Genomic DNA, 14,965 nt, shown 5'->3' with positions numbered 1-14,965 from the left:
TTGTTTATGGCACAAAGGCAAACACAACTGATTTAGTTTACCAGCAGCACAAAGGCAAACACAACTTGTATCGTTTGCCAGCAGCATAACGGCAAATGTTTACAACTTATATCGAAAGACTTTATACATTATACAAATTACTAAAAGAGTACAACAATCGCATCAGTATAAACTTAAAAGATTTTATGAAGATACTTACCTTTCTATTCGGAAGAGGTTCATACACGTACTTCACTTGTCTTAACATTTTCTCAACGGCAATTTCATCAGTTATCGTATCATTCTTCTCGTTCAAAAATTGAGCAGAGACTTTTGTCCAGCAATCGTTATAAATTTGGCAATCTCCAATATATCCCAGAAGAATAGTATTATTATTACAAGTGTTTTCATGTCTAAGGAAATAGTTCAAAATAATGACGCTAACAAAAGCTAATTGCTCTTTCTTGCGAAATTGCTCCGTTGGTTGGTTCAAAACTTCTGTACTAGTGGAGTCATTGTAACGTCCTTTTACGATTTTCAGGATATTGCCAAAGGAGAGACACTGAAATAGAGAACAAATCAAAATTACTTTCATGTAGAATTATCTAAAATGTGTTTTATGTAATGGTTGAAAGAGACGATGACAGAACAAAAATAAAACGCAACACGAATTATTATCTAAATTATGTTCAACATTATAATCCGGTCGAAAACAGACTATAAATGGTGAATGGATTTAAGTAACCAAATAACCAAAAATACGTGTATCATTGCTAAATACGAGATAAAAGACAGGATTAATTTTTAAAAAAGAATGAACAACTTCTAGAAAGTTGTTTACACCAAATATAAAGAGATATCAAAGAGCAGAAAAAAAAAATCGAAATCGATCTAAAATTTTGAATAACTAAAACGGATACCAAAATATAGAGCATAATACCTTTAAATGATGTTCCTTCACTTCCAGTTTAAAACAGATTTTTGATTAAAAATTAGCTCTGAACTGTTCAGAATTCTAATGGAATTCTAATTTAATTGTTTCGAGGTTTCGCTAATTACGACTTTCAATCATAGTGATTTTGTCAACAACATTAAACTCATCATGAATGCACTAAAAAATTTAATATATATATATATATGTATTCAGCGTGTTCCGCTTTAACTTGCAAGACCTTTATTTTCGCAACCGTTAGTAATTAGATGTATATTTCCAATCGCAAAAATGTTCAAAATCAGATCCAGAGTTAATATATTGAAAGTTTGAAGCAAAAATAAAAACGAGTCAAAAAATACAAAATGTAACTTTTTATACGGGCCCTAGGTCCCCTAACTAATGTTCAGAGAAATAATCTCCATTGAAAACTATCACTGACACAAAAAATTGACATTTGTGCGACCAAAACTCAAGGAAATATTCCACTTTAAAGTTTTAAGAGACCATACAGAAGATGAGCTTGGAATTTATCGCCCTTTCAGAGTAATGACATCTCGTCAAAGAAAGAAAAACAAAGTATTTATATTTTTTATTTCCATTCAAAAACAAATGGAAATGTTATGCCGTGATGCGAAAAACACACTACAAAACCTCGAACAATTTGAAAACCACACTGTATTCACATATATAATTTTAAACACTTGTTAACCGCTATATTTTCCCCCAAAAGGTGTTATTGACAACCAGTGAAAAGTAATATGTCACAAGATTCTGCGTTTCATATCTCGGTGGATATTGGTCGTACTAATTTAATTTTTTTGTTTAGGAATTGTTCTTCAATGGAGATTATTTCTCTAAATATAAGTTAGGGGACTTGGGACCCGTATAAAAAGTTAAATTTTGTATTTTTGACTTATTTTTATTTTTTCTTCAATCTTTCAATATCTTTACTCTGCAACTGATTTTGAACATTTTTGCAATTGGAAGTATGCATCTAGGACTAACGGTTGCGAAAATAAAGGTCTTGCAGGTTAAAACGGAACACCCTGTATATATGTAATATATCTTTTGCTTTTTTTTTTAAAACAATAAAATAAATTTCATTCATTGAGCTGGTTTTGATACTAAACGCCTGAAATGAGTTTTTAATGCAATTTTACCAACATTTTGTCAAGGAAATTTTATTTTAGAGCTTGATCTCAATGCATGCATTATTTGATTTCTCGAAAAATGATAATTTATTTTATTCTGTTATTTTTGAATAACTGACAGAAATCTTCAAATTAATACATAAAAAACTAAACAGTAATTAACTATAAATACTTTTAATTACATTGTATTTGCATCAAAAGTAGAAGGCAGAGATGTTTTTAGTGCCTCCACGAGAGTATTTCACGCATTAAAAATAGGAAATACTCATCAAAAATTCAACGCGTATTTTCACACTTTGTATTTTAGGTAAAAATTTATCACATTTTAAAATGAAAAAAAAAAAAAAAGTAAAAAAAAGCAATTGGAATTCTTAAAAACATACATTACTTTTTTAAATACAAAATATCACATATTCTAAATAAGAAAACTTGAAATTGTAGGAACACTTCTCATCCTTCCCTGCCATCTTCCATTTCATCTTTAGAAAGTTTTCTCATGGAATTGATCATTACTATGGTATTCACTGATTTCGTATATTTCACTCCTATTTCGTATATTTCACTCTTAAAAGTGTCAAGGAGTATTTTAACGCCGTGAAAGAAAGATACAACAGAAGCTATATATCACTGATTTTAAGTATAACAAGATTAAGCAAAGCATAAAATCGGATTTTTACTTCGCTAAATAAAGTTCAAGAGCACCAGTATGTGGCACGATAATCGAAAAAGTTTCAAACTTAAGAAAAGTTTTCAAACTTAAGAAAAAAAATGTTGCATGCGTAAAATTATTTTCTTAAACAAACGAGTACTTTTATAGAGGCGTAAGAAAGTACATGCCAGAGATTATTGTTTTTAGATTTTTAAATTCCAAGTTTATCTGGATTTTAGAAAACAAAAATGCTAAATTACAAAACTGTATAGGCAAGCTGGCAGTTGAAACATATACCGGAAGCAGCTGTTACTTGCAAGGGGTTGAATAATACTATAAGAGTGTTCTTAATTGTGATCAATTGACTAGGACAAACCTAGCCAATCAAGGGCGAAATACAGTTTCTGGATATTCTAGCTTTGAAGGAATTGCGTGCAATACCGTCTTAGCTCCGTCCATGTTTGCTTTAGGAGCTTTCCCTGTAAATCAGGAAGGTGCCAAGCTATTACTTTGTAGGGGAAAAGGGGGCTCATTTGAACACGGGGCACACGTGAACATGGTATCTTTTACTAAGATCATTTCAAGCAAAAAATCTGGAAAAATTCTCAATTTAGGACAGTACCGGTTGTACCTCTTGGACAAACATTTAGAGCAATGAGCCATTTTATGTTTCTGTGGAGGCAACTTCTTTGTTTTAGCAGGTGTTAGAAACAATTTTATCACTGTCTTCTTCACGTGATAACATTTTTAAAACTAACTGCTAATCTAAATCTAAGTATTACGAAACATTGTATGAACATTCAAGTAAATTTATGACAATGTTTAAATTCTTTTATTCAATTGAAAATTCCCCTTTTTTTGCGAACTAGCTGTAAAGTATACGACGGGGCACTTGTGAACACAACATCTAGGGGTACAAGTGAACAGTTCCCATAGCTGCTCTCCGTAATATTATTCTTACTGTAGGATATTGTTAAAAAATGCGTAAATATTTATAATTATTATTTCCTATAATGAGTTTGTAAATTTATTGTTAATTGTTATTAATTTTTTAAACATAAATAAATAAATATTTAATTTTTTTATTTTTAAATTTTTTTGTTACTAAATATTTTATCAATAATTTAGTGTTGTATAATACTTACAGAAAATAAAAAGACAAAAAATATTTTCATTTAATTGAAAATTGAAGTTCAAAATCATTTAAAAATACATTATCAAATATTGTATGAAGCTTAAAAGCAAAATATGTATAGAATAACCCTTACATATTCAATATTTCTTTTTATTATGTAATCATATAAGTTTTTGTCTAATCTATTCAGTGATCAGAACAGGCTACGAGACTTCAGAATTTGACAGTGAGCAGTTATATATTCGGTTAAAATATTTTCTTAGTGGAACAATAACTGTAGAATTTAAACTGACGCTGTATAGGTTACAAACCCTTCAACGTATTTGTTATTTAGGTATATGTTTCATATTGAAGAATTTTCCTTTAAAATATGATGCTTCTCCTGCATTTTTTACCCGTGTTCATATGTGCCCCAGGCCTGTTCACATGTGCCCCCCCCCCCCCCTCTAAGGGCAGATGTGAAGAACTGCAGATGTTTTTTAAAAATACCATAAGTAAAGAAATATTTTTTAAAAACCACCAAAAAATCCATGACACAAAAATAACTGTATTCAACCATGGAGACACTTTTGCGTTGTGGAATTGATAATATTTTTTAAAAAATAGAGAAATGAAAAAAAAATGTTCACATGTGCCCCTTTTTCCCCTACATGTTTTAGTTTTCACTGAAGACTCCTAACTTAGTCCAGAAACATAACTAGCTTTGATTGAAATATTTCCGAATTTTTCAGAAAGATTCAAGGTTAATTTCAGGATGGTTACTAACTTTTTACTGGAAACTTTCCTGGTATTTTGCCAGATATGTTATTGGCAGAAATTAGGCTCATTAGCTTCCCATTCTTTTCCAGGAACGTTTCGAAATTTGTTTTACAGTGTACTACGGGTCGTCACTTTGAAATTTGTATTTGATTAACTGCCACATTTCATGTGTGCCTTAATAGTATGTTAAATGCAAATAGTACTCAAATAAAAAGGAGTGGTTCGATTCTTTTCTCAGGTCTGTATAATGATAACAAGCGTTAAATACACAACCCTATTCCAGAAACCAAATGAGCTGAGTTATTTGTTCCGCAATACGAATATTAGACTCTAATGTTAAAACTTTAATGTATAAAACATGAGAAATAAATTAAAGCCAATTGTATCTTCGGCACAGAGTTTCTTTAATGTTAACAATAGAAAAAAAATCTTTCGATATTTTCAAGGCAAAATTTCCATAATCACCCATAACCGTCAGCACCCAAAAATGTTGATGAAATCACTTCTTACGACTAATACTTTTAACAAAGTGGGCGTAGTCATAGTTAAAAAATCTTTTCCGTTTACGTCATGAAGTTGAAATCTATTGTAATTGATTGTCTTTATATTTATACATAAGTATATTCAGTTCGTTTTGAATTTTCACATGCTAAACGTGATTTGTCACAGCACGATAAAGTAATATCGCGTATTTTCAAAGAGGTATTGAGTCAGAGATCACTCAGGAAAGTAGTTTGTGTTTGCCATTGATAAACACGTGCTGAAGATTTCTACTATGAAAACCAATTTACAACTGTTCATATAAAATCAATGAAACTGGAGAGATTCTCTGTGGTTCTGTTGTAGAAACTTTGCTTCGTATACCAGAGGTTGTGGGTTCCATTCCCACCTGTGTCCTGGTTGTTATTTCTTCCTCTGTGAGTTATAAATATTTCTTGCGCTGTCTTGTATGTGAATAAAATAAAGGTGTCCAATCTTTTAAGGTAATGGCACCTAATTTCTCCTTAGTTTCTGCTAAACCAGGGACACGTCAACAACAACAATGAAATTGCAACATTTAAATGCACTTTGGTATTAAATGTCCTTTTTTATGAGTAATGTTATTTACTCTCTCGTGCATAAATTACAACACGTATAAATCTTGGTTCGTATGCTGTATAATGTTCAGTATGTCCAAAACCAACATTAAGTCTAGTTCATCAAATGGCTACGGATTTATGTAACAATTTAAATTAATTTCGGCTCGATTTATGCAAGAATCTTCCCGATGACTCTCATGACTGGAAATTTTGACTAAACTTTTATTTAAGCGATTTTCTTGGCACTCTTCCTGTCATTTGATCAAAATTGATAAGACCGCAGATTCACGCGTGAGTCGAGAAATCATTTTGATCAATTATTTTAAAGAAATTTTAAACTTGTATTTCGTAGCTTGTCGGTCGAGACGAAAAAAATTTTAGAAAAAATTACAAAAAAAAAAAAAAAAAAACCCACCAAAAGTGTTTATTTTTTGGTACTGCGTAGTCTGTTTATTATAGGAAAAGGTAATATGGGTAGTAACGTCATTGGGGTTATTTTAACTGGATGAAAGAAACATATCAAACGTTCTTGCAAGTGATAGCCTCTTCAAAGGTCTAAGAGGCTGCTTTCTATGTTCAAGTCAAACAGGAGAGAACTAGAAAATTCCAGGCCGACAACTAGTAAAATGCTATTTTTATGTCACAACTGAAGATTTATTTTTCCTTGCTTATTAAGACTTTGTTTTAATTCTCATTCAGTGTAACACTTTTTAATCTTAACTGATTTTTAAAAATCATGATATTTGGGTTGAATTAAATAACTGTAGGGACATAAAATAACTTCATAAAATATATTATTAAGTTTTCTCAACCTACTGAACATTTTAACGTACATATTAGTTCAAAAATTCTGTGAATTTCGATTTTATACCGCAATTAAAAGTTGCCTTTGCACAGCCTGTTTAATAATGATTTGCAAATTATTTTTTACCAGCAGCAAAGTTGTAGTTAGTAAAACTCTCCCTTTAAATTAGCACTGCTTGTCTATCAGCGAAATCCTTGCAAATATTAGGGGGAGATGGGGCATGTTGATCTGCATTTTTTTACTTTTCATTTTTTATGTCATCAAAACATTTATTGAGCTTTTAGATTTTTTACAAAAATTTTCACTAAACATTTCTCATCATCTCAGATTTTTTTGAAAATATTAAATTGATTAACTTTTTTATATTAATTCTTTAACAGAACCTTGTAAAGTGGACAAACGGGCCCCACGTGCGGGGTACGTTAGTCCGCTTAGCGGGGCACGTTGGACCGCATTACGAAAACAACTTCTATTACAATTTAAGTGATAAATATTATTCAATACTGTAACTAATTTTCTTTTGGGTGTAGAATGAAAAACATCAAGTTTTAATATCAATATAGCATATTAAATTGATAAACCATCTTTAACTAAAAACAGCAATAAGCATTCACGAGTAGTTCGCAATTATTTTTAAAGATCAAAAGAAAAATTTGTTATTTAATATTCACGAGAAATTTAATGCAGATTAAAGTTAACACAAATATATGTTAAATGATATCTGGGAATATAAAAGTTCGACTTTCTGAGCAGACACAGTGTTCTGAAAGAATAAGTCATCAGTCACTTTTATGTACAGTTACATCAATATTTTCTGGGGGAAAAAAACTTTTTTTTTCTTCATTGCATCGCATGAAACAATACCAAAAAAAAAAAAAAAATTCCTGTTAAAAAAATACCATATATTTCAAAGAAAAAGTACAATAAAATTGACATCTTTAAGTTAGGATATCTTTGTGTTCTAAAATCAAATTTCGAGAAGGAAATTAGATAATCCTAAGTAATAGTCTACCTTCAATCAATTATTTGTTTTATTTTCTTTCTATGTAGAATGCTTGTTTGGCCAAAAATTATGTTTACTACAGGAACTTTATTATAGCATACATTATACATTTTATTTTTGCAAAACAATGGCCTGCAAAAATTTAGAAGAATATTTGAAAAGATAAATTGCTGAAAAGTGCAAATATGAAATAATTATTTTGGTAAAATTAATTTAGTATAAGTTTTGTTAGATAATTATGAAATATACCTCCACCCCCCCCCCCCCAAAGTTTTTATTATTTTTTTCCCAAACATCTATAACATGAAATGAATGCATAATAAACAACCACTTAGAGTATTGTATTGTAATTGTTGAGATTTAAGAGAACGAAAAAGGTTTAAATTGCTTGGGGTAGGTTGGTCCGGTCCTACGTACCACCACGTTTTTGATCTGAAAAAATGATCTCATATTTTTTTTCCTTCTGACAAAAAAATAAAAAACTGCAGATAATTGTGAACTAAACAAACTTACTTTACGAAAGGAGTTAATTTTTTTTTCTGAAATTTTAACGAAACCCATTTTTAAAAAAGTTTCAATTTTCTGAAAACTACTCTGCACTACTAAAATAACACTTTCTGGAATAAAATTTGCTGAATATAACAGTACAACGTGATTTCATTATAGGATTTGTAGGACCATAGGCGCTATTTGTTAGTCCTAAAGTAAGTAAAAAATATTAATAGTATTAAAATAATTGAGACCGGTCCAATGTACCCCATCTCCCCCCATTAGGGTGGATCGAAAAAAATGAAATTTCGAATCTTAATTTGGAATACCCACCAAAAGCTGTGCATGTGTAAGAACAATACACATGTAAAATATTATCAAGTTTGAACAACTCCTTAAGGGTCCTACCAAGGCTTGAATTTCTCCAAAAATAGGAAAAAAGGTAAATTTTTCAAAATTTTTATGAAAATAATAAGGTTCAAAATTTTTGTTCTAATACCATGAAAATGTTTCCTTTAAACACGCTTTTCATGCATCTTCAAAATTATTTACATTTTTTGCAGTATTAGGTTCGCACACAAGTTCGTAAAATGTCGTGAAATTTCCAAAAACTGACTTTTTTCAAACTTTTTTGCACATTGCAATATTTTTTCTTTTAAAGTCCAATTTTTTTTTTGCAATTACTGTGCAGAATGCAGTTTTAAATGGAAATGAAATTACACTTTGTTATATTAACAGCCCAGCACCTGCGACAAGGAGCGTAATTGCTTCAAACTGGACCAGTGGTAAATTGTCGCACCTTTCGCAGGACCAATTTACCTATTGGTCCTGCGAAAATTCACATGGACCAGCAGTTTCACCATCAAGTAATGTGAACAGGTGACGCAAAGGCTGCTCGTATGCAGTTCGCAGATTAACCATGGGACAGGATGTCCAATTTTATTCTCTATGGCCGCAATCGCACCGTTCTTTTTTCTGGTATTCGTGGTCGTGCCATCACAGCCAAAAGCTAAAAGACCCTTAAGGTTTAAATAAATTTTCAGTTTAAAAATCACATTGCTGTCGCAACATGTTTTCCCGTTCCAGTAGTTGGCGTCACAGGACCCAAATAAAGAGAATTGTATTTTTTCAACCATGGATTCCTCGCTTATGGTTCTTCTGTGGTATCTGTCTCCAACCATTTCTTTTTGTCATAGTTTTGTCTTTCAGCTATCGAAAAATGTACTTTTCAAACCCTTTCACTTCTAGTTTACCAGGTTTTGAAGAGAAGCACGTACTTCGTCTGTGACTCCAGTGACACTTTTGTCGCTGTCTTCGAATTTTATTCCTATCAACGACTTTAGAGCGATAATTATTTGACACAGTACCAAAATCCTGTAATGTTTCTGAATCAATTGCTGCAACACATCGCACATCTGTCGGAAATGCCGTACTGGTAGCACACTCTTGATAGCGTTGGCAGAGAAAGCCTCATTTGTTCCACTTTTGAAGTGACATCAACACCAAAAAATGTTGATGGCTCTGTTGGCAAGAGTATAGCCGTAGCAAATTTTTCTTCTTCTGAAATGGAAACAAAACTTTGCTGTTCCTCATCAGTGTTATTACAGCATCTCGTTACGTAAGTGAAAATCTGAAAAAATCATTGATCCTGTCATTCAACGAAATGCCCTTTTTTTGCCACCCTGAAAGTATTCTCTTAACAGTGATCACTAATGAATAAAGTACATCAGAGAACTGGCTTTGCGAAGATTTTGAAGGCCAGACAAGTGGCTTCTGTTCATGAAGAAATAAGAGAATTCTATAATTCAAGGATTAACTTTAATGCATCAGACTACTTTGATGTTATCAACCGGCAAGTATGTGCAATAACAGCCACCCCTTCTCCTATTTTAGCTGGCATATCAAATGAAAGTCTTCAACAATAGATTGAAAACACCAACGCCAATTTTGCGTTCGTTTAGTTCCCCTGTCACACTCAGGTGGTGGAACGCTGTGCTAATATGGTGACAGAAGCTTCTTTGTTTGTGATTAGTCAATCGGCAAGAGATGTCTTCATAAGAGCAAAAATCAAATCTCAAAGTATCATGTCATCGTTTGAATCAAAAAATGATTTCAAAGAGGTTTCATAAATGGATGTGACGAACTGACTATTTTCTGTGGCTTTAACTAACTGATATTTTTCAAGTCCCTCATTTTGTGAAATATTGATGCTTATATGTCAGAGCGACTGTGTGTGAATAAAAATACATTCTTTGTAACCAATGCACTTCTCTCTATTCTTTTTAGTTAATACAACTAAATCATTTGATAGTTTACTTCTAATGTAAAATGAATAATAAATTTATACTTAATACATGTGGCTCGGCAGATGGAAAATGTAGAATGGAACTCGAAATGCAGCCACCTGTCTTTAGTGGATGCTAAGCTGTTAATGTAATCAAGTTTAACTTCACTTCCGTTTAAAACTTCATTCTGTATAAGCGTTGTAAAAAAGAAAACTGGACTTGAAAAGAAGAAATATTGCAATGTGCAAAAAATTTAAAAAAAAAAAGCCAGTTTTTGGTTAATTTCGCGAAACTTATCGGCTTATGTGCGATTTTAATGGTGCAAAGACTGTAAATAATTGTGAAGATACATGAAAAGAGTGTTCAAAGAAAGTATTTTAACCGTATTATAACAAAAATTTTAAACACTAGTATTTTCATAAAAATTTTGGAAAATTGACCTTTTTTTCTATTTTTGGAGAAATTCAAGACTTGGTAGGACCCTCAAAGAGTTGTTCAAACTTGATAATATTTCACATGTGTGTTGTACTTACACATGCACAGTTTTTGGCAGGTATTCCAAATTAAGATTCAAAATTTCGTTTTTTTCGATCCACCCTACCCCCCATGTCTCACTGTTAATCTTTATGGCACACATGGAATACTGTCTCATTATGTAAAAGCATCAGTGCTGCGGATTGGAAGGGAGATCAACTCCGACTTCGAGACCTGTAATTTTTAAACCTCCGACTCCGGCTGCCGACTCTGACGCCCTTATTACCAGTCTTCAAAACTTCAAAGAGTATTTTCACGCTTTGTATTTCAAAGAAAAATTTAACTTTGTAGAAAATGAGAAATGAAAATGGAATTTTAAAAATATTACATTCGAATGCTTTAATTTTAAATACGAATGAGGGAGTGAGAAGCAAAGGGATGCAAGTGGCAAAATTAAAAATTTGAAGATAAGCAGTACAAATGGTAGGTGAACCCCTCCGTCTTGGGGCAAGGTATAGTACTAGTAGCCCTGGTACTAGTACTATATCTTGCAGTTTGAGGTGATGCTGTACAGCATGATTTAGAAAAAAAAATTCAATGAAAGTCTACCTAGGACGTAATCTTTAAACGCGTTTTACTCAAAACTTGAAAATGTCCAATTACATCCCTTTGCTTCTCACTGCTTCAAATGTCAAGCAGCCTAAACGTTAAAAATAAAAATAATATACATTTAATCTATTAAACTTCAGTTTTTTATGGAATTGATCACTATAACTCAACTGTTTACGCATATTTCACTCCTCCAAAATGACATTCACTCCTCTAAAATATGCCAAGAAGCGATTTTAAGCCTGGTAAAGAAAACCTTAGTTAAATCTCTGGCTCGTGTGATAAAATAAAAGAAGCAATAAAATTCTCGAAAAATATTGTAACATTGACGAGAAAAATATATTCAAAAATAACCAGTGAGTTTACGAGCTTCAGCATTGCTCTTCAAACTTTCACCACTGAGATATTAACCATAATTAAGAAATTGAACATAAACACCAACGATTAAGATATTGATGAATTGATACAATATCATTAGTGACCTTCAAACGATGAATTAATTTATAAGCTATTAATCAAATGGAAAATGAAGACACATTGATAAGATATTAACAGCTACGGATAGTGAAATAGCTAAAACGCGGATATCTCGTTGTAAAGAACAATGAATACGGACATTAAAGAATTCTTCAGAAATAAAAGTGAATAATATTTTATTTTAACTGTTAAGAATAAGCTTTTAAAAATACAATATTCGGGCAAACAAAGAATTTTTAATTAATATAAATAAGTATTTCAAAAAAAAAAGGTAACAAACATGGAGTTCTTAGAATGAAGAAAAACAATTATGAATGAAAAGAGACTTCAGCCTGCACATTGCGTTTGCCTACAAAAAAAAAAGATTTTTAGCACGTCACACACTGTGGATTCCGAGAATAACAGTAATTTTCCTTAAAGACGAAGCGCAATAAAAACCAAACGTTTTCCTCATTTGATAATGTGAAATAGCCCAAGAAATAATTTTCTCTATTCTTTGTTTTCACCGCTATTGCAATTTGAGGTAACTAAAAACTTTATGCCAAAACAATTCTATTTTATTTCTTTCTTACTCTTCTTATTTATTCGATTATTTAAATTTCACGAATCATGCACATTTTCATGCTTACGTCAAATTACTTATTGGTAAAATATGTTTACTAAAATCGACTTAAGATCACATGTATAAGCGAGTTTTAGTTTTTTTTTTTTTTTTTAGAACAGTTTTTACCAGCCAGAAATACCAGCTGCAATGAATTAACAGGAGAAACTATGCTTAATCCTACTCCGACTTCTTTCACAACTTGTGACAAGTTACGACCATGTCTGCGGCGTTGGAGGAAAAATAACTAACAAAGAATCTTTTACCCCAAAAACAATTAGACTCTGAAGTCCTGATTATGACGAATCAAACTTTGGATATTTATGTTAAAAAAGGTTATTCTATAGGCATTTAAACTGGCCAATAACCAGGTTGTCTGACAAACTATCTAAACATTTTAGTAGACCCGTTAACACATCAAAAACGTGCCACAACGTTTCGAGAAGCTGAAATCTGGTCAATGAAATTCAAACCCACACCTGATGCAATCAAGTTCGTCGAAATAGTGGTAATGAAAATAGCTCCTTTTCCCTAGTTTCAAATCCACTTACTTTAGAATTGTAGGTGTCACTAATCTTAACCGCAAAAAAAGAAGCTTACAAGAATTTTTCAAAAAATGAGCGATCGGCGCTGAAGCTGTCTGTATCACAACTTGCTTTACAACTTGCAAAACAATGGATTTTCTTAATATTCGTATGACACTTTCCCTCCAACATTCTACCTTTCAGCTTGATATGCGTCTGCGTACAGTAGGATGTGACCAGTTTTTCCGAAGTTGGGGATCTATCGGACACCCTCGAAACTCCGCGGATCTATTTCAGGTCGCCTATGTCAAAAGCAGCTTTCCCAACAATTAGAGCGCATGATGCTGCTTGCGAGCAAATTTCACTACTTTAAATAACAATTTAAGAAATAAGTAAAATAAAAACTGCGCTGATTGAAGACTTTTTAGGAGAACAATATATTCATACGAAAAATATTACTGTTATAAGATATTGCTCCTCTCGCAATTATCATAGAGTTTCTTCAACTATCTATCACAAACTATTTACGTCTTATATGAATTCTGAGATAAAAATTTCTACACCGAAAACGTATACAGATACTGGTTTTGAAAATTAAGTGGCTGCGCTCAAGTAGAGTCTACAACGGGGATGTCAAAAGAAAGAGGATTCAATTTTAAAATTTAACCACCAAGAAAATGTGCTGTAGGTATTTTTAAAGGAGAAATACTTTATGAGGAAAGTATGCAGTATCAGTTACGTTATTGTTACGTTTTATACATTTTCCACAATAATGAATCTACAAACAAATCCTAATAAAAAGTATGGTTCAGTTAAAAAAAAAACTTGATTCGTTTTTTTTTTCTCTTTTAATGCTGCCTAAATAAGTTTTAAAAAGTAAGCCACTCGTAAATAAAAAGTTTTTGAGAGTAGTCGATAGCGTAATGACCAGTGGGATAGTGTAATGACTATAATTTCTTTCTGGAGCTGCTTTTGATTATGTGTCCAAAAATCCCAGAAGGAGGGGGAGCTCTCGTTGCACTGATGGTACCAGCAAAAAATAATTTATCAATTAAAAAAGATACTGTTTCACAACATTTTACAAAATTAAAATATTTACAGAAATTTTGCACAACGTTGTTACTAAAATTAGAAATATGAAAACAAATACTATAAACAACTACATTTTTCATTATTATATAAATACATCGATGTATTTTGTGCTTTTATGCTATGGTAAATATGATGAGAAGTGTAACTCGAAGACCGAGAACAAAATAATGACATTTCACCTTCATTTTATTACTATCTTTTTTGAAAATATTTTAATTACAATATTATATGCTTAATAGATATTTCTATTCCTTCGTGTGACTATCTTGAGTAAAACACATCATGAAATTATGAAAATAAATACTTTCATGAAAGATATAGATTAGAACTTAAACATTCAAAATATTAAGAAAATAAGCAAAAGATTTTGGAACCGCTGATACTTGAAAGCAGTTGTGATTGCAATGGGATTTGAAAAAACCCTGCTCTCTTACGTACTTTTCTTTTTCTCTTCAACAACTAGTGTTTTTCCAATACGATGTTGCAACGTCGATTTAAGAAAAATCGTTATTGTATATTTCGATTATTTCTGATATTATTTTGCTTTGGTGTTAATGCTTTTTGCTCTTAGAATTCAACTTCTTCAATTTCAACAGGTCTTATTACAACACCACTGAAAATGTTTTTTTTAGTGTTTCATAGCTATATTTTTTCCTTACCAGAAAGCAGGAATAGTGTTTTTTAATTTTAATTACTTAATTTTTTTTAATTAAACCGACGTGTCGTTGTCGTTATGTCGCCCGATAAGGGGTGATTGATGCGTTAAAAGTAATGCAGTCTTTATTGGGCAAACGAAGTTGAAATAAAAAATGATGCCAAACACCAAACAAATTTATAAAATAGCTAAATGTTGCATCTCTTTTTTCGCCATGCATGGGCTTACGCACTTTTAAACGACATTACTAATCACATGGTTTGAA

At 31.6% G+C, this 14,965-nt stretch overlaps 1 protein-coding gene across 1 annotated transcript in view; it reads right to left on the bottom strand.

The window, feature by feature from the left end:
• LOC129231252 (zinc transporter ZIP10-like) overlaps positions 1 to 14,965 on the bottom strand; it is a 92,035-nt gene that overhangs the window by 64,179 nt on the left and 12,891 nt on the right. The window contains exon 2 of the mRNA XM_054865530.1: positions 200 to 541. Within this exon, the coding sequence (XP_054721505.1) occupies positions 200 to 541 (342 nt within the window). The remainder of the gene's footprint in view (positions 1 to 199; positions 542 to 14,965) is intronic.

Source organism: Uloborus diversus, chromosome 10 (assembly GCF_026930045.1).
Source record: "Uloborus diversus isolate 005 chromosome 10, Udiv.v.3.1, whole genome shotgun sequence".
Taxonomy (NCBI): domain Eukaryota; kingdom Metazoa; phylum Arthropoda; class Arachnida; order Araneae; family Uloboridae; genus Uloborus; species Uloborus diversus.
The sequence above is the reverse complement of the archived record's forward strand: the minus strand, read 5'-3'. Positions and strand labels throughout refer to the sequence as shown.